At 45.7% G+C, this 20,856-nt stretch overlaps 1 protein-coding gene across 11 annotated transcripts in view; it reads right to left on the bottom strand.

Moving 5' to 3' along the window:
- Positions 1 to 20,856, bottom strand: part of FARP2 (FERM, ARH/RhoGEF and pleckstrin domain protein 2) — a 141,216-nt gene that overhangs the window by 26,038 nt on the left and 94,322 nt on the right. For all 11 annotated transcript variants that reach the window (XR_008381222.1, XM_053597221.1, XM_053597220.1 and 8 more), the window contains 4 exons: positions 20,586 to 20,749; positions 19,024 to 19,092; positions 17,508 to 17,565; positions 14,314 to 14,569 (listed from right to left, as the gene is read on the bottom strand). Coding sequence is in view for 10 of the 11 variants with exons in the window: in XM_053597221.1 (XP_053453196.1) it covers positions 14,314 to 14,569; positions 17,508 to 17,565; positions 19,024 to 19,092; positions 20,586 to 20,749 (547 nt within the window). In the remaining variant the exon portion in view is untranslated. The remainder of the gene's footprint in view (positions 1 to 14,313; positions 14,570 to 17,507; positions 17,566 to 19,023; positions 19,093 to 20,585; positions 20,750 to 20,856) is intronic.

Here is a 20,856-nt window from a genome sequence, read left to right as displayed (position 1 = left end):
CTGTGCTACAGGCGGTGAGCCTTCATTGTACATTTTACAGTGATGTAATTTCCTTATCTACTTTAAAAAAAAAATTCTGAAAGATTTGTTCAAATCTGTAATTTCCACATTAAGAAAAAAATTCTCAATTTTTTTTAAAAATTAGAAAGGTTACTTTCTAATGTTTTTCTTTGGGAATCCTAAAACTATTAAGAACTAAATTTTAAACATATCTTAAGGCAGAGTTTTATAGGATAAATTTAACTGCTGTTTAAAAACTACTGACAATATTTACGGTAGGTTTCCAAGCGTACAGTGTTTTAACACTGAAACTACCATGTTCTTTTTTTTTTTTTTTTTGCGGTTTTTGGCCGGGGCTGGGTCTGAACCCGTCACCTCTGGCATATGGGGCTGGCGCCCTACTCCTTTGAGCCACAGGTGCCACCCCGAAACTACCATGTTCTTAAACGTGTATTAAGTCGGCTTACCAAATGCTGGGAGAGAAGGAGAGTTGAGCCCCTGGTCACACGAATGGCACCTTGTGGGACTCCCTGCTCCACCCACAACAGGTTCAAAGCAAGATTTTCCTTACACTATTGCTGGTCATCAAATGCAGTTGCAGACAGTAAACAGGTTATAAAACTGAATTTGGTTCATTTAACCTAAAATGTGTAAGTATGTAGGAGGATCAGTGTAGAGTGGCTTCTTGGAGAACAAATGCCACTATGCCTACCCACTGGGTTTGCGCAGGCACCTTCAGTGGGACATGGGAGATAGGGGAGGAAGTCCTATTTTCACATTGACAAATTCAGAGACCTGGCCTGCAGCTAGCTAGGGATTCCACTTATTAGGGTTCTTGAACACCTCTGTAAGTTTTAATACAATACACTTAAAACATGAGGAAACACTCATTGCTGTAGAAAACCTAGGTAACTTCACTGTGAAATTATTAATCAATTTATTAGAATTTGCTTTTATCACACGTTTAGTTAAAATATGCTAAGCAACCTTAAAATGACATTCCTACTCCCCTGCCCCCCCAGGCCATTGCTTGGCCCTTGTGGCTTCTGAAGGGGTGAGAGCTGAATTGCTGGCTCTGGACTGACCTCTGACTCGGGATTACTATGTGAGAGGAGGCATGTTTCAAAATATCCACCACTTAGGGTTTGTGATCCAGACCTTCTTTGCCCCAGTAAGCCAGAATTACATGAGATAATTTAACATAGTAAAAATTCAGATAAAGTCTAGAAACTACTACTAAACCTATTTAATCTTCATAACTGTATTGTTCATAGTGTAAAAGCTAAGACATTTTACATTTGTCAGTCATGAAAGTAAGCAGATGTTCACTATTTTACCCTTGTGTCTTCCAGGGGTCCCCACAGCACCTCAAAGAAGCACAACCCTGCAGCAAGTTACTAGTGGAGAGTTTATCAAAAATTGCTGCAAAATCTGACTTCATGTGTAGGTAGCAGGTGGAAGGCATTGCCTGTTACATGTGCTGCTGTGGCAGGGCTGTCAGATCAGAATGGGCAACTTTCAATCAACAGCCCCTAATGAATGAGTCAGGAAGGACGAGCAACCCCCAACCCGTTAGAACTGGGTGCTCATCTGGAACAAACTATTTTTTGGTTTTGTGGAAGTTAAGTCATTTGATAATCATTGTAAATACTTCCTACTTCACAAATAACTGTCACCTAATTTAATGGACTACACAGATGAGGGTTAGAGAGTGCTTTCCAGAAGACACATGGCCAGGTAAAGCCCATTGAACTCAGGTTCTGCTATTTTAGACTCTGTGGTTCTGTAAAAGGACAGTTGGCCTAGGGTTCCCCTGTCTTAGAAAATCCTTTTGATATGAATCATATGTATTAGAATGCATGACTAAAAGGCAAATGTCTTAAGAAAAATATTCATGGGCGGCGCCTGTGGCTCAGTGAGTAGGGCGCCGGCCCCATATGTGGAGGGTGGCGGGTTCAAACCCAGGCCCGGCCAAACTGCAACAAAAAAAATAGCCGGGCGTTGTGGCGGGCGCCTGTAGTCCCAGCTGCTCGGGAGACTGAGGCAAGAGAATCGTGTAAGCCCAAGAGTTAGAGGTTGCTGTGAGCCGTGTGACGCCACGGCACTCTACCCGAGGGCGGTATAGTGAGACTCTGTCTCTACAAAAAAAAAAAAGAAAAAAATTCATTCATTTATTTATTTTTTTCAGTAGAGACGGGGGTCTCACTCTTGCTCAGGCTGGTCTTGAACTCCTAGGCTCAAGCAATCCACTCGCCTTGGGCTCCCAGAGTGCTGGTACCTCAGCCTCCCAGGGTGATGGGATTACAGGTGTAAGGCACACCATGCCTAGAAAAAAAAAATTTTTTTTAAAAAGAGGCAGTGTCATGCCATGTGGTGGGATCACAGTTCACTGCAGCCTCAAACTCCTGAGCTTTGACAATCCTCCTGCTTCAGCCTCCTTAGCAGCTGGGACTACAGGTGCAAGCCACCATGCTCAGCTAATCTTTTTTTTGTAGGAACAGGGTCTCACTATGTTGCCCAGTCTGGTCTTAGACTCCTGTCTTCAAGAGATTCTCTTGCTTCAGACTCCCAAAGTGCTGGGATTATACAATGTAGGCATGAGCCACTGCACCAGCACTCCTTTTTTTTTTGGAGACAGAGTCTCATTATGTTGCCATATGTAGAGTGCCATGGTGTCACAGCTCTTCTTAGCAAACTCAAACTCCTGGGCTTAAGCGATTCTCTTGCCTCAGCCTCCCAAGCAGCTGAGACTACAGGAGCCCACCACAATGCCCAGCTATTTTTTTGTTGTAATTGTCATTGTTATTTTTTGTAGGCCAGGGCTGGGTTTGAACCCACCAGCCTCAGTGTATGTGGCCAGTGTCCTAACCACTGAGCCAGCACCAGCACTCTTAAGAATTTTTTTTCTTTTTTTGAGACAGAGTCTAAAGCTCTTGCCCTAGGTAGAGTGCCATGGCATCATAGCTCACAGCAACCTCCAACTTGTGGGCTTAAGTGATCCTCTTGCCTCAGTTTTTCTATTTTTAGTAGAGATAGGGTCTCGCTTTTTGCTCAGGCTGCTCTCAAACTCGTGAGCTCAAACAATCCACCCGCCTAGGCCTCCCAGAATGCTAGGATTACAGGTGTGAGTCACTGCGCACAGCCAGTACTCTCAAGAATTTTAAAAATGCTAAGAATTGCTTGAGCTTAGGAGTCCAAGACTTGTCGGAGCAAGAGCGAGACCCTGACGCTTTAAAAAAATGAAAAACTCTGGGCAGCACCTGTGGCTCAGTCGGTAGGGCGCCGGCCCCATATACCGAGGGTGACGGGTTCAAACCCGGCCCCGGCCAAACTGCAACCAAAAAATAGCTGGGCGTTGTGGCGGGTGCCTGTAGTCCCAGCTACTCGGGAGGCTGAGGCAAGAGAATTACTTAAGCCCAGGAGTTGGAGGTTGCTGTGAGCTGTGTGAGGCCACGGCACTCTACCGAGGGCCATAAAGTGAGCCTCTGTCTCTACCAAAAAAAAAAAAAAAAAAAATGAAAAACTCAGCTGGTGCCAAGGCGAATGCCTATAATCCCAGTGGTTTCTGAGGCTGAGGCAGCAGGATGCCCATAGTCTGAGTCTGAGGTTGCAGAGACTTGTGATGCTATTGCATTCTGCCAAGAGCATAGGGTGGGAATCTGTCTAAACAAAAACAACAAAAAGAATTAAAAAAGTGGTAAACATCAAGCTTTAGATGCCACATAATATGTTTAGTCTTATATGACATGGTAAAGAATTAATCTTGGGCAGCGTCTATGGCTCAAAGGAGTAGGGTGCCGGCCCCATATGCTGGAGGTAGTGGGTTCAAACCCAGACCTGGTCAAAAAAAAAAAAAAAAGAATTAATCTCTAGTATTTGTAAAAACAGATCCCTACATCCAAAGTCTTTTATTAAAAAACAGCCAGAAGGAATCAGTATTGTTCTGAGTTACAGGAGTCATCTGTAAAATCATTCAAATATAACTCTTGTAGAACACACCTATTACACACAAATGTGATACTCAACTACCCCACTGTATATCAAGAATGACCAAATTTGGGGGCAGCACTTGTAGCTCAGTGGGTAGGGCGCCGGCCTCATATACTAGGGTGGTGGGTTTGAATCCAGCCCTGGCCAAACTGCAACAAAAAATAGCCGGGTGTTGTGGTAGGTGCCTGTAGTCCCAGCTATTTGGGAGGCTGAGAGAAGAGAATTGCCTAAGCCCAGGAGTTGGAGATTGCTGTGAGCTGTGATGCCACAGCACTCTACTGAGGGTGATAAAGTAAGACCCTGTCTCTAAAAAAAAAGACCAAATTCTGGCTTAGCGCCTGTACTCAGTGGTTAGGGAACCGGCCACATACACAGGGGCTGGTGGGTTCAAACCCAGCCTGGGCCTGCTAAACAACAACTACAACAAAAAAATAGCCAGTGTTATGGGGGGCACCATGTAGTCCCAGCTACTTGGGAGGCTGAGGCAAGAGAATTGCTTAAGCCCAAGAGTTTGAGGTTGCTGTGAGCTGTGACACCATGGCACTCTACCCAGGGTGACATAGTGAGACTAACTCAGAAAAAAAAAAAAGAATGACCAAATTCTTTACTCATAGATAAGAAACTCTTTAATTTCCACAGTTAAACCATTTGAAACTGAGTGAGACAAATAGTAGTTATGTTTTCCTGAACTCTACATTTCTGCTGAGGTACGAACTATCTACTGGGCTTCACTGTACAAACTGCACTTTGGGAAAAGAACTTTTGATACATTCTCAAAGCTGTAAATTACAAGGTTTGATTACCTTCAAGATACTTAAAATTTAAAACTTATTTAAAACTGCTAACAGCAAGCATCTCTGGTAGTGATCTTCTTTGTAGCATTCTTCATTTCCAAAATTTTTTCAATATTCATCTTATAATTTTTTTTTTTTTTTTTGTAGAGACAGAGTCTCACTGTACCGCCCTCGGGTAGAGTGCCGTGGCCTCACACAGCTCACAGCAACCTCCAACCCCTGGGCCTACGCGATTCTCTTGCCTCAGCCTCCCGAGCAGCTGGGACCACAGGCGCCCGCCACAACGCCCGGCTATTTTTTTGTTGCGGTTTGGCCGGGGCTGGGTTTGTCATCTTATAATTTTTAAAATATCATTTAAAAAATACAGTGTTATGCTTGTATGCTTACCTTCACTTTTTCCTTCAAGACACTTTTTTCCTTCCTCTAACTAGATGGAGAAATAGAAATGCCACACTTGGAAAAAGGTAAACTTACTTTTATTTCATGTTTTTAAATTCTATTCTTTAAAACTCTGTAATAAATGATTCTTGAAAATATTTGCCTAATAGTGGAAGAAAACAGCTCCTATTTGGCACAATTCAAGGTTAAGTTGATGGCTAATTTGAGACTAGGAGGTGCAAGAAACAAAAAGTTTGGCTTGAACAATGAACTGTATGTTAATCCCAGAAAAAAAGGAAAATGCTGAACTGTCTATCCAAAGGGTCCAGGTAAATGTGAACTTGATGAGTTAGCAGAAAACTACTTCTGGCTTCACTATTGAACTAGGATATCAAGAGTCACTTTTACACAAAATCTGGCTCAAAAGTAAAAGTGAGGGGTAGAAAAATAGTTAATAATGAGGTGTAAGTACCAGATCCCGGCCTACTGAACCCCCTCCCCAGACCATGTCCTCCTGAGCCCCCTCCCACCATTACCTCTGCACAGGGCACCCCCCAGGGCTGTGGCCTTAAGGAGGCACACAAAGCCCAGCCAGTGCCTGGCAGGGGTGCTCAGGGGGAGCTGGCCAAACCCAGAGAGCTACTTTGCACAGAGTTCTTCTAATCACCTTGTTTGTTTCTTAACTTTGTTTTGTTTTAAATAAACAAGACCCTTTTAAATGAAGGAAAACAGGTATACTGACCTACAACACAAAGTCATGATGGGCCTGTGTCCAGATTAGTGTCTGCGGGGAACGTGTGGCCGCCTGCCAGCACCGGCAGGCCATCCAGGGCCTCCAGTTTCTGCTCTGACAAGATCCGCACATCTCGTCTGAACTGCTGAGAAGCACATTGTGCCTTCCTAATCTTCTTACTGGGGCAGTGGAGGCAGAGTCCCAAACTAGTCAAACAAACTAATTAAGTCTGTGGGGTGCTGTTCATTAGAAAAGAAATGTAGGGTGGCGCCTGTGGCTCAGTCGGTAAGGCGCCAGCCCCATATACCGAGGTTGGCGGGTTCAAACCTGGCCCTGTCTGAACTGCAACCAAAAAATAGCTGGGCGTTGTGGCAGGCGCCTGTAGTCCCAGCTACTCAGGAGGCTGAGGCAAGAGAATCGCTTAAGCCCAGGAGTTGGAGGTTGCTGTGAGCTGTGTGATGCCATGGCACTCTACCGAGGGCCATAAAGTGAGACTCTGTCTCAAAAAAAAAAAAAAAAAAAAAAAGAAATGTAAACTCAATGGACATATTTTGGAAACAAAGGCCACACAGTTTTTACCATCTAAACCGGTTAACCTATAGATCTAGCACAGAAACGTTTTTGAGCAGTTTCTTGGAATCAGGATTTATGCACCAAGTGCCACTTACCCCATTCCTGATACAGTAGCCCCAGACACAGGGAGCAGGGCCAGCGAGGGCCCTGTGAAGTGACCTGAGGCTGTTGAGTGTTCTGACAGGGGCCCTCCTAGAATGAGCTGCTGGATGCCTCCCTGACTCTGTGTCAGGACACAGATGCTGAGTGCCAGGAAGGCTTGCACCACATGCCTCCTCCCATTTAGTTCCAGAGGCTCACTGGCCACTTTGCCCACTGGTGGGTGCTGGGTGTCTTGAAACTCCAGGGAGCATAACCACCCTCCTGGAGTCAATAGCCACGGCTCTGTGCTGCTTGGAGGACGCCTGTGGTCAGTGAGGGTCAGAAGCTTGCCCTCAACGTGCTCAAAAGGCAGTAACAGGGACCACAGACGCCCCCCACCCCAAGCATGAGTGGGACTAGAGAAGCATGGATAGATCCATGGAGGCAGCAGAAACTCACACTGGCCAAATGAGAAATTCAAGCTCGGAGATGGAGAAAAGACCTGGCCAGAATCTCAACTGCATCGCTTCTCGGCCTTTTGGCTAAGATCAAGTGCAGAATCTCAACTGCTATACACACCTGGGTCAGGGATTTTTTTTTTTTTGTAGAGACAGAGTCTCACTGTCCCGCCCTCGGGTAGAATGCCGTGGCGACACACGGCTCACAGCAACCTCTAACTCTTGGGCTTACACAATTCTCTTGCCTCAGCCTCCCGAGCAGCTGGGACTACAGGTGCTCGCCACAACGCCTGGCTATTTTTTTGTTGCAGTTTGGCCGGGGCTGGGTTTGAACCCGCCACCCTCAGCATATGGGGCCGGCGCCCTACTCACTGAGCCACAGGCGCCGCCCTGGGTCAGGGATTTTATAGGGCGGCTTCCAGCTGACTGAGGAAAAAACAGGTAGTAATGTTCTTGTTTTCAGAATTAAGATGCCAACACCATCTGTTCTGTGCATAGTAAAACCACAGAGGTCACAGGGCTGTACCTCAGGGGCTTGGCACAGGCCTGAGCAGCAGGCCACCCCTACACCCACCTGTGCCACACTGGCCGTGTTGGGTGGGAGCAGGAAGCACGGAGAGAGAGCTAAGACTGGGAAGAACCTCCAGCGGAGATATGGCCATCCACGTCTGGAGGAGGGATCTATGTGAGTGTGATAGCATCTGTTGCTCAGAATCCTAAGAAGTGAAGGGGATGGCAGCAAAGAGGTAAAAAAAATGTAGCTGTTTCAGAGATTAATATGCATAACAATCTTTTAACTTGTGTTAATCAAAACTGTAAGTAAGAATAGGGAAAGAAAGCTAAAAAGCCAATTTAGAAATTCACAGTAAATACTTCCTTATTTTATTGAACAATTAAAAAGCTCTAAATTAGTACATATCTGCAAATTTATAAATGGAAATTTCAATGAAAACAAATTTTATAAGTACCACAAACCAGAAGACAAAAAATGTCTCTAAAGAATGCACAAGGAAATTCCAGCTTATTTTCTCTTCATTACCTATGGGAATGCAAATGTTTTCATGGAAAAGACAGCACCTCTTGAGGGAGGGGACACCTTGAGGCCTGGGCTGCATTGGTGTGGCCCTGAGAGGTGCCAGAGCCAGACAGCAGCGGATGCTACTCCGTGGTCTTGAGAACAAATATGCGCATTCTCCAGGGGACCTCTAACATTTTAATCTATAAATAACTATTCTGGTAATGGATTTTTTTGATGTTCCATGAGCCAGGAGGGAGTAAGTGTACCTCGAAGACAGACATATTGGCATCAAATGTCATAAAAACACATAACAGCTACACACATGCTGTGATCACATCACGTGACCAGGATCAAGCCACTTGTGATGTCATCACGTGATCATGACCATGCCACTTGTGATGTGCTACAATTACTCCTTAGAACAGTGGGAACAGAGGACCTTGCATTAAAAGTCAAAATACACCTGTACACCAAAGCAATTAAAAAGGACTGTGTTACCCTCAGCAAAATGGCAATAATGGGAATGACTTGACACACAGGGTTGGTGTTGTCACATTAAACTCCTTTCTCTTAGGGCAGCGCCTGTGGCTCAAGGAGTAGGGCGCCGGTCCCATATGCCGTAGGTGGCAGGTTCAAACCCAGCCCCGGCCAAAAACCACAAAAAAAAAAACTCCTTTCTCTTGGTGCCATTGCCTATCCCTCCAATCTTAGTACTAATTTAAAAACATGTGTTAACTGGAACAGGGAAGCCTACTCTAATTTCATACTTAGAGAAACCTTTTGTAATATAAAAAGGCACATATCAATAGTTTAATGATTTTCAAAATTATATAGTATATACCATTACATATTTTTTAGTGTGCTGAATCATTGCAACATATAATTGTACTGTTATTAGACTTAGCTTATCCATATATTGGCTTATATAAAATACCTTGACTTTGGAATCTCAAATAGAAAAAATAGATTTGATAACTAATAAAAATAAATATTCTGCCTAAAGCAGAGTGTATTATTAGTGTAGTGCCTGCTGGTAGCCTTGACTGCTGGGAGTGCTGTAGGATCTCAGCCCCCATCTGTGTGGGCTCACCTGGCTATACTGCCTGGGGGTGAGCCCTCCTGGGAGTCACCAAAGCAGTCCCTGCTGTGTGCCCTGTTTGGGGCCATAGGTCTCCCCTCAGGCTGCAGGCAGAGCCGGCTCTGGATGCAACTAAGGAGATCGAAAGGTCAAAGGTGGGAACAGCATCTTACAGGTGCTGTCACGGCCTACACCTGCCTGCTGTGTCCCTTTTTCGACCTGCTTGACCTGCAACCTGGGCATATTGGGCCACACTGCCAGCCTGGTGCTACCCAGCACCCCATAAACACAGGCAAGACCAATGCTGACTTTCAGCTTCAGGTTAAACTCTTCTGATTTTTTTTTTTTTTTTTGAGGCAGAGTCTCACTTTGTCACCCTTGGTAGAGTGTTGTGACATCACAGCTCACAGCAACCTCAAACTCTTGGGCTCAAGTGATTCTCTTGCCTCAGTTTCCCAAGGAGCCAAGACTACAGGTGCCCCCAAAAATGTCAGGTTATTTTACAGACAAGTTCTCACTCTTGCTTAGGCTATCCACCTGCCTCAGTCTCCCAGAGTGCTGGCATTACAGGTATGAGTCACCACACCTGGCCTCAGGATGTTTTAATATATAAGCTATTTTATTAAGGTGAACAATGTCACTGCTTAACAACTGTTAACAAGTAAAAAGACATCATTTGTAAGAGAACAGGTTGTTCTTTGTGCCGAAACTCTCTTGCTTTCCCTCAGTCTCTAAAGCCCCTCTGGGTGGGCTTTACAACCCACTTGAAAGAAGAAAGTGGGGGTGACCTATGAGCAGTAGCTCGGAAGAAAGGCATAGACGGGTTTTACATAAATTGTTTCATTATAAAGAAAAAGGTAATACTCCTAGAGGCATCAGGAACACTCTGGAAAAGGAAAGGGGATCAAAATTTCTCCAGATCATGCCCCCAAAGTTAAACCTGAACCTGAGAATCCTACCTTCCCTGGCACTGTCCATAGAGCATCTGGGCTGCTAGGCCCACCCTACAGCTGCCACCACATAGGCCTGTGGGAAGCAGCGCCAGAGAAGGACCAGCACTTGGTGGTGGCATGTGGCCAACGGCTCTGTCCTGCTCAGCACAGCAGTCCCTCTAGGGCCTGGGCTGGATGGTGTTACATGGCAGGCCATGCCCAGCTTCTTCCCCATGTTATTGGCGTGAAAAGGAGCAGTGGGGAGGGACGTTCTTCCACATGACATCTCTCATCAGAGTGAGCAGATTGGGCTTGGCCCCTGATTTTAACTAGATGGGATTTTAAATACAACTATGGGATTTAAGAATGTTCTTAAAATTAGATAATTCCAATACATTATTAATTTTGTATGAGATTACATGCGTGAGGTCAGGTATGAAAGTGTTCTTATATTTCTGAGACACATGCAGAAATTTTTTTTTTTTTTTTTTTGAGGCAGAGTCTTACTTTGTCGCCCTGCTCACAGCAACCTCCAACTATTGGACTCAAACAATTTTCTTGCCTCGGCCTCCCAGAGTGTTGGGAGGCATGAGCCACTGAGCCTGGCTGACAGATGCAGAAATTCTGAGCAAGCATACCTGTGTGAGGGGGTCTTCCCCACATCATGGCAACTGCTGCATAGAGAGAAGGTGGCCAAGTGTCGCAGCACTGAACCTGGGCAATAGGGGCTCCTTTTACTCCTTTTTCTGCTTTTGTGTATTTTGTAGACTTTCTAAATAAAAAACTAAAAATCGTCTCCAGAAAGTGAGATTCCATTAACAAAAAAATCAAAACCAACAAAACTCATTTTATAGGAGGCTTAAATTGATAAGAGGAAAATTTATCCAGAATCTCCAACATCGGAGGGTGACGGGGAGGGACTCTACACCTTCCCACTGCACTGGCTACACCAGTGAGTGGTCACCCCTGCCTGGTGGCTGTGTTGGCTCAAAGCCACCCAAACCTGACCTACTGAGCAGACACTGGTGTTGATTCCCTTAAGAGAAAAAGGCCGACTATGTCAGCTCACGGTGTCAACAAGGACATTGTTTAGGCAGTACCAAGACAGGGACAGGCAGCTCCTGTCAGGGCACCTTCTGCTCCTCTGCGTGGTGCCCTCACCTCTGCAGACGTTGGTCAGACAACATGGAATGCTGTACCTCCCTGACCTCATAAATATTAAGAAGGCAGGTGTGAGAAGGGGACAAAATAAACATAGCTGAACACACTGCTAAATCAGCTGCATAGACCAGTAAAGTGAATCTGCAGATTAGGTTTTTTTTTTTTTTTTTTTTTTTGTAGAGACAGAGTCTCACTTTATGGCCCTCGGTAGAGTGCTGTGGCCTCACACAGCTCACAGCAACCTCCAACTCCTGGGCTTAAGCGATTCTCTTGCCTCAGCCTCCCAAGTAGCTGGGACTACAGGCGCCTGCCACAACGCCCGGCTAAGCAGATTAGGTTTAACAAAGCTACAAAAATGAGAAATTACTCAATAGATTTGGCCACAACCCCTGCTGGCATCCAATTAACACTAATAAGAAAGAGAGACTGACACTTGCCAGATGGCCTTGACGGCCCTAAAGACAGCTGAGCCACATGGCCTCTGCAAACACGGGGTTCCATCCAGGGGAAGAGGCCTGACCTGGGACATTTTAGGAAGAAAATGAAACTTCAAACGTGGTATTGCACTATTAGATGAGAAAGGGTAAACAACAAAACCCCCAAATCCAATCTGTGGACTCGACCAGTTTAGCAGGGCCATCCAGGGCTGCCTGAGCTTGGCACTTGAGGGGTGCTGGGCTGCACGCCCGTGGTTTCTCCTTTGACACTCATGGATGGAGCCATCCAGTCTATACTGGATGATGCCCGACCTTCAGAATGATTTACACCAGGGAACCCCTTACAACGTACCCGGCAGGGCCCTTGATACCTGTGTACACCAGATAGGTGGGCAGGGCCACCTCCACCTACTTGCTCACGTGACCCTCCTCATTGCCTTGAGACAGAACGATGACCCTGTTAGGAACAGCCCATCTATTAGGAACAGCTAGTGACTGCATACTACAGACCACCTGGCATAAAAGAAACATCATCCTGGAGAAAGAAAGTAAGTTCAAGCCCTTATATGTTCTGGGGAGTCCTACTGTGCTCGTCATTGTTATTATTCTTAGTTTTTTGATAGAGTCTCACACTGTTGCCTGAGCTAGAGGGGTGTGGAATCACAGCTCACAGCAACCTCAAACTCCTGGGGTCAAGTGATCCTCCTGCCTCAGCCTCTCGAGTAGATGCAACTATATGCGCCTGCCACAACGCCCAGCTAATTTTTTTTACTTTTAGTAGAGATGGAGGCCTCACTCTTGCTCAGGCTGGTCTTGCACTCCTGAGCTCAAGTGAGCCACCACTCTGGGCCAACCTCATTTTAATTAATAACTACCTCTGCCAGTCCAAAGACACTCCTGAATAGGCATATGTTGTACTGGCTTACCTGTGACTTTCAGGCTCATCTATGTGACTGGTTCTAACTTTTTCTGCAATCATGTATCTTTTATACTCCAATTAAAATGAACAGAAGAAAACAGTTCAAACTCACTTAAGTGAATTTTAAACCAGCACTTCTCTAAGCCAACCATCTAAACATGCCTTGGTTTCCAGTCATCAGTGAGGTGATGCCTTTGGCACTGGGACAGTTCCAGGGACACTCTCCTCCCTCTACACACCAGTATGCAGGAGATGACTATCTCCACCCGCCTGTCCTGGGGTTAGGGTTCTGAAGAGGCTCACTTGAGGCTCTGTGCCATGCCTGTGGCGAGACAGATCACACAGAGCCTCCTTTGTAATTAACTATGGGCAGCGCAGCTCATCTAAACAGCAGCATTAATAGGTGTAATACACATATTCTATTAAAGATCAGTGTGAATCAGAATGGTTTAACATTCAAAATGTATAGCACCAATTTTTACTTGAATCAAAGCACATGCCAAAAATAAAGCTATAAAGACCAATTTATCAATCCTCTGGAGGACTAGCTGGAAATACTCATCTATTTAAAATTGGATGCATAGCTTTTAACATCATTCCAAGTGAAAGCTTTAATTCTTTGACATTCAAAAAAGGGTAATTATCAGGAAAATTAAAAAAAGGAATATCTAATCATGAACTCGAAATCATCTTCTATGTCTAAACCAATGATTCTGAGCTCTAACCTACAAAGAGTGGGTGAGAGGGTGGCCTTGGAAAGGAACCCACAGGATCAAGATGGGTTTTTATCTACTTGCTCTCCTGGAGTCAAATTCTTTAAACTGTTCTGCAAATCAAAAGGGATTCTCTCTCCACTTTGTGCAAAAGGATTGCTGAAGAAAAGGCTCACATCGAGGGGGGCCTCAGCCTCAGAGTCCCAGGAATCTGTGTCTGTGCTGCTGGAGTCCTCAGCTGCTGTGGGGGGACAGCTGAGCTGCTCTAACTGGTCGATGATGTCAGAGAACTGGAAGGCTGAGCTGGACTCAGAGCGGACCGAGTAGGCCGGGAAGTTGATCATAGAGCTGGCCTCAGACTGATTGGCTGAGCTGGACGTGTGTAAGGACAGCCCACCATGCCAAAGCACATTATTGAGGGAGCTGTTTTCAGACTGGTTGTTCCTAAGTGAACTTGTTTCAGAAGGACTCAGCAGGCTCTGAATCAGGCTAGCCTGTGCTTTCACCTCGAAGAGCTCCGAGGTGTCTGAGGGGTGCACATTGCCATTGAAGTCACTTTCTCCCTCAAATTCAAAACCTTCCTCTGTGTTCATGTCCACTGCCTCTGTGGAGCACCCACCTGGGCTAGACTGGGCAGACTCTGGGTGCTGGAAGGCCCCTGGACCACACAGAGCAGGGGATACCATGGGCTGGGCAGGCACCAGAGGGTCACATGGGACTAAAGAGCTATATGGGAATGAAAATGCCTCAGAGCCCCCTGCAAAGAAGGAGATGTCTGCTGGGTCATCATCTATGAACTCCTCAGACACCTGCAGCTGGGCATTTGTCAATGTGAAAACAGGGGCCCCTCCACGCCACTGTCGGCCACACTGGTACTCCCCACAGGAAGGGAAAGAGCCTGTGGTAAAGTCATCCTCACCATTGTCATTTGTACAAGTAGCTCTGAGTTCCCTGCTGGCCCTCTCTGTGTTTAGATCTAAGGCACTGGGACTCTGCCCCTCAGGACAGATGGAACTGCAACTGCTCACAACATGACAAACCCCGACACCTGAACCAGGCTGCAGCGTGGGGGATCTGGGGGCTGGGGCTGAGTGCACATCGGGGCCTCTGGCCAGGGCTCCACTGCTCATCCCTGCAGTTGGACTCCTGGTGTGGGGACCCTGGAGGTCTGCGCAGGAGCTGCTGGTGTCCTCGACACTGGGCAGGCTGGCAGGAGTCAAGGGAGAGGCAGGGAGTGAGTAAAAGGAGGCATTTGCTGAAGATGGGGAGGCAGAAGTCCTCAATCCTTCCATAAACGAGATGTTCTGGGGATGAAATTAAGAAAAGAAAAAAAAGGAACATATAAAATTACAAATCACCATTAGAGGCTGCAATGCCGACTGGGCGTGACTTAGGGCATCTGCACGTTCCTCTCACAGCTTTCACAAAGAAGGGCAGCTGGGCCTGGCTCATGTCTGTAACCCTAGCACTGTGGGAAGCTGAGGCGGGAGGCTCACCTGAGGCCTAGGAGTTGGAGACTAGCCTGGGCAATAGCAAGATCCTATCTCCATAAAAGTTAAAAAATACTAGCTGGGTGTAGTGGTGCATGCCTGCAGGCTCAGCTACTTGGGAGGCTGAGGGAGGAGGACTGCATGAACTGGGAGTTGGAGCCTGCTGCAGTGGGCTGTGTAGCCTGGGCCATATAGTGAGACCCCGTCTCAAACAAACAAACAAACAAACAAACCAACCAACCAACCAACCAACCACAGGGCAATGGATTGGACTATAAATGTAGACAGCAAAGCAAGCCAACCCAGGATCTCCTGTTTATAAAACCTTACAATTCCATTTTTCCTCTTTTGGTATGAATATGCATAGTGAGAAAAATCTCCATCAGGCAGAACTGAATGACACCTGGTCTGTGTCCTTGTGGCAGTCCCTGTCACCCTGAAGCTGCAAGGAAAAGTTTTTGGACACCCATCATTTTGCTGAGGGGTAAAATACACTTGAGAGGAAGTGAGATGTTCTCAGCTTGTAGGACCTGAAACCATGGTGCTGACACTGAGTAACAAGCCATGTTCCACAGTGACGGCACCATCTGTCAGAGAGTTACAGTCCCTGGACAGGGGGACACATGTCAGCTTACTCCTGCATGCAGCAGGAGGCTCAAGGTCACTGCCTAGGATGTTCCTGTCATCAGTGGAGCACTGGGGGCTACTGGAAGCTCCAGAGGGGCCCTGGGTATGAGTGACAGAGACCTGGGAGCAGGATGAGGGAACAGTGGAGGGGCTGTGGCTGACACATCAAGAGGCCACGTGGCGTCAACTGCTACTCCATGGGTGCCCTAACAATATCCACTCATGGCTTTGCATTCAAGGACACAGATGAGGCCTCTCTACTCCCTAAGGGTCACCCGTTGTGTGTATTATCACAAAGTACTGTCATACCTTTCGAAAACCCCTTATATGTATACATGCAATATCATTAACAGGGTGGTCAGACCAAAAATAACCAAACAGAACCGAGCAGCTTCTTTTTTAAAAGTAGACAAGGTCTTGCTGTGCTACCCAGCCTGGTGTGTAGTGGTGCAACCCTAGCCCACCGCAGCGTTGAACTCTTGGGCTCTCAGGAGTTCTGCCTCAGCCTCCCAAGTAGCTGGGATTATAGGTACGCCACCACACATCTGGCTAGTTTTTCTTACTTAAAGACCAGGCTGGTCTAGAATTGATGGCCTCAAGCATCCTCCTGCCTCGGCCTTGAGTTGCTGGGCTTTATAGGCATGAGCCACCACACCTGGCAGAACTGAATAATTTTCTGTGCAGCATGTATGCAGGCAAAATACACAGGCAGGTATCACTATTCATAACATAAGCAACACAATGGCAGGAGGCCCAGCAGCTGACCTTTAGAAACAAAATAGAAGGTCATTCTCCACAAGATTAAGGTTTATCATATCACTTTTTCTTTCTTTTTTTTGAGACACAGCCTTAAGCTGTCACCCTGGGTAGAGTGCCGTAGCATCACAGCTCACAGCAACCTCCAGCTCCTGGGCTCACAAGCGATTCTCCTGCCTCTGCCTCCCAAGTAGCTGGGACTACAGGCACCTGCCACAACGCCTGGCTATTTTTATTTTTTTGGTTGTAGCCGTCATTGTTGTTTGGCAGGCCCCAGGCTGGATTTGAACCCGCCAGCTCAGGTGTATGTGGCTGGCGCCTTAGCCGCCTCAGCCATAGGCTCCAAGCCATATCACTTTTTCTTTTCTTTCTTTTTTTTTCTTTTTTTGTAGAGACAGAGTCTCACTTTATGGCCCTTGGTAGAGTGCTGTGGCCTCACACAGCTCACAGCAACCTCCAACTCCTGGGCTTAAGTGATTCTCTTGCCTCAGCCTCCCGAGTAGCTGGGACTCCAGGCGCCCACCACAACACCCGGCTATTTTTTTTTTGGTTGCAGTTTGGCCGGGGCCGGGTTTGAACCTGCTACCCTCGGTATATGGGGCCGGCGCCTTACTGACTGAGCCACAGGCGCCGCCCCATATCACTTTTTCTTAATCACATAACCACATTCAACATTTTCTTGTGGCTTTGAAAACACAATAGAAGAGAATTAAAAGCTTAAAGGTAATTTTTAGATGACTTATATTTGGACATTAAATTTGATCTTTGTAAAGAAACAATTAAAAATACATTTCCTCTTAATTTCAGTTTCTTCAGAAAGAAATTTCTAATGAAGAAATATATCTAGAAGAGTTAAGGAACGTTTTAATTTAAAAGACCCATTATCCATATGAAAGCTATAACCCAACTACAGCCTAAGATGAAGGGGGAAGAGGAGGGGAGGGGAAGGGGGGGCGGATGGGTTGAGGGAGGGTAATTGGTGGGACCACACCTATGGTGCATTTTACAAGGGTATATGTTAAGTCTACTAAGTGTAGAATATAAATGTCTTAACACAATAACTAAGAAAATGAGGTGAAGGCTATATTAACCAGTTTGATGAAAGTATTTCAAATTGTATATAAAACCAGCACATTGTACCCCTGTACATAAGTATATATTACAGATAACATTATGATGTATATACCTCAATGCACAAAGCTTTCCTCTTTAATTAGGACTCCTTCTCCTTCCTGAAAATAAGTCCCAAAATTGGAATTGCTATTAAATAATACGACTAATTTTAAGATTCTTGTTATAAAACTGCCAGATTATTTTCTAAGACTGGAGGTAATTAATATTGCCCATGTTTTATCCAGAAAAGACTGACCTGTTTCGGCACATCTGCAGTCAGTGCACGGACAGACATCGGAGCCTTGCTGTGCCTTCTACAAAACAGACAACAAGCTCTGAGCAATCCAGCCTACCTCCTCACAATACCTGTTTTTAAAGCAGCGAGCACATACTGTACCTCACATAAAAATGTGGTTAAGGGCGGCACCTGTGGCTCAAGGAGTAGGGCGCCGGTCCCATATGCCGGAGGTGGCGGGTTCAAACCCAGTCCCGGCCAAAAACCACAAAAAAAAAAAAAAAAAAAAAAAAAAAAAAATGTGGTTAAGACAGAGGCATCTAACTAGAAAGGGGCAAGATAACAGAAAATTAGAATTTAAATTAAAAAGATACCTCAAAAGAGGTAAAATTATGCACCACACTAAAGGAAAAATGGACATGCAGAGAAACACTATGAATTTTCAGATTAAAAGTTTATCATGTGTGCAAACATTATATGTAAACTAAACTATAGAGACTAGGACAAAAATTAATATCTGTAAATGTATACAATGTATCTATAAAGATATTATAAATCCATTGTCTTTTGAGACAGAGCCTCAAGCTGTCGTCCTGGGTAAAGTGCCGTTCAACATCACAGCTCACAGCAACCTCCAACTCCTGGGCCTAAGCAATTCTCCTGCCTCCGCCTCCCACGTAGCTGGGACCACAGGCACCCGCCACAATGCCCAGCTATATTTTGGTTGCAGCCCTCATTGTTGTTTGGTGGGCCCAGGGTGGATTCGAACCCACCAGCTCAGGTGTATGTGGCTGGCACCTTAGCCGCTTGAGCCACAGGCACCAAGCCATAAATCCATTGTCTTTAAAAAACTGAAACTTGGGCGGCGCCTGTGGCTCAGTTGGTAGGGCGCCAGCCCTATATACCGAGGGTGACGGTTCAAGCCCGGCCCCGGCCAAACTGCAACCAAAAAATAGCCGGGTGTTGTGGCAGGCGCCTGTAGTCCCAGCTACTTGGGAGGCTGAGGCAAGAGAATCACTTAAGCCCAGGAGTTGGAGGTTGCTGTGAGCTGTGTGAGGCCATGGCACTCTACCGAGGGCCGTAAAGTGAGATTCTGTCTCTACAAAAAACAAAACAAAACAAAACAAAAAAACCCCTGAAACTTGGCTCAGCACCTGTGGCTCAAGCAGCTAAGGCGCCAGCCACATACACCTGAGCTGGAGGGTTCGAATCCAGCCTGGGCCCACCAAACAAAAATGACGGCTGCAACCAAAAAATAGCTGGGCGTTGTGGCAGGCTACTTGGGAGGCTGAGGCAAGAAAATTGCTTAAGCCCAGGTGTTGGAGGTTGCTGTGAGCTGTAATGCCACGGCATCCTACCCAGGGCAACAGCTTGAGGCTCTGTCTCAAAAAACAAAAGAAAACGAAAAAACTGAAACTTAAGTGCCAAAATACACATTTATGTATTTGACATTACTTTTATTCAAGTAAAATATCAAAAATATTAAAAATAACAATTTTAAAAGTATACATTTAACATCATAAAGAGCATGACACACCTTTCATAAGGAATTCTTCTTGTTCCACCATCTTTGAAATAATCTACTAGTTGTCTCTGAGTTCTTCCACTGTGAATAAAGGTCAGATTTTAAAAAAAGAGTCAGTATTAGCTCACAGGATTAATTTTTCAAAGTAGAAGACAAAGGAAAAGTAATATTTGCCCATCCTTTCTCACAGATACACCGGAAATTGTTTTTTTTTTTTTTTTTGAGACAGTTTTATTATGCCGCCCTCGGTAGAGTGCCATAGTGTCACAGCTCACAGTAACCTCAAACTCTTAGGCTTAAGCAATTCTCTCTCCTCAACCTCCCAAGTACTTAGAACTATAGGCTCCTACCACAACACCTGGCTATTTTTTTGTTGTAGTTGCCGTTGTTGTTTGGCAGGCCTGGACTGGGTTCGAACCTGCCAACCTGGTTATATGTGGCCGGCGCCCTAGCTGCTGAGCTACAGGCGTCAGCCACAGGGAGTATTTTAAAGTTATACTCTGGGGGCGGCACAATAGCTCATGCACTTTGAGAGGCTGAAGAGGATGGCTTGAGCCTAGGAGTTTAAGATCAGCCTGGGAAACAGCAAGATTTGTCTCTATGAACCACTGAAAAATTAGCCTGGTGTGGTGCCATGTGCCATTAGACTCAACTATGTGGAAGGCTGAGGTAGGGGGTTCACTTAAGCCCAGGGTTTTGAGGTTGCTGTGAGCTATGACACCACCACACTCCAGCCTCCATGACAGAGTGAGACTCTACCTCAAGAAAAAAAAAAAAAAAGTTATACTTTGTAACAAGCATAGCTGACTTTCTAAGAAAGTTTTATTGACTTCTTTGGTTTTTTAGAGACAGAGTCTCACTTTGTCGCCCGCCTTCGGTAGAGTGCCATGGTGTCACAGCTCACAGCAACCTCCAGCTCTTGGGCTTAGGCAATTCTCTTGCCTCAGCCTCCCAAGTAGATAGGACTACAGGCGCCCGCCACAACGCCCAGCTATTTTTTGTTGCAGTTTGGCTGGGGCCAGGTTTGAACCCACCACCCTCAGTATATGGGGCTGGCGCCTTACTCAATGAGCCACAGGCGCTGCCATGACTGTTTTTTTTTTTTTTTTACTGTTTTATTTGATATCCTTTCTCTAGTTATTGTTTTTTACAATAGTAACTCTTGGTTTTGTTGTTTTTTAGACAGAGTCTCACTTTGTCACCCTGGATAGAGTGCCGTGGTGTCATAGCTCACAGCAACCTCCAACTCTTGGGCTCGATTGATTCTCTTGCCTCAGCCTCCCAAGTAGCAGGACTACAGGTGCCTGTCACAATGCCCAGCTAGTCTTAGAGACAGGGTCTTGTTCTGGCTCACGCTGGTCTCAAACCTGTAAGGTCAGGGCAATTCACCTCCCTTGGCCTCCCAGAGTGCCAGAATTACAGGTGTGAGCCACCATGCCTGGCCGACGAAGGTAACACTTTGAATATAATACTTGGAAATATTTTACAAAACTTCTTTCCCAACGAGGGATCATCTATTTTCTCAGCTTTATAAACTGGTGAGAGGTCTGTGGAACCTGTGGCAAGGCCCATACCTGTATCTGAAGGAAGAGCCCCGGCTGAAGAAGACAGCTTTTGCTTTAGGCTTAGGTTGATCAAAAAGTCTAAAAAAAGTGTGATATTCCACACAAATCTTCCAGAAGTTCTTACATTCATCTCTACTACTCAATAAAAATTCTAATGTGTCCTGGTAAGGTCCCTAGAAACAAAATGCAAAGGTTTAATTAATTCAAGAATAAAGTACTGGGGAAGACAATGTAAATCCAGGAAGCAGATCACGCAATAGACAATTCCAAAATTAAAACT

Source organism: Nycticebus coucang, chromosome 7 (assembly GCF_027406575.1).
Source record: "Nycticebus coucang isolate mNycCou1 chromosome 7, mNycCou1.pri, whole genome shotgun sequence".
NCBI lineage: Eukaryota > Metazoa > Chordata > Mammalia > Primates > Lorisidae > Nycticebus > Nycticebus coucang.
This window is presented reverse-complemented; position numbering and strand designations above follow the sequence as displayed.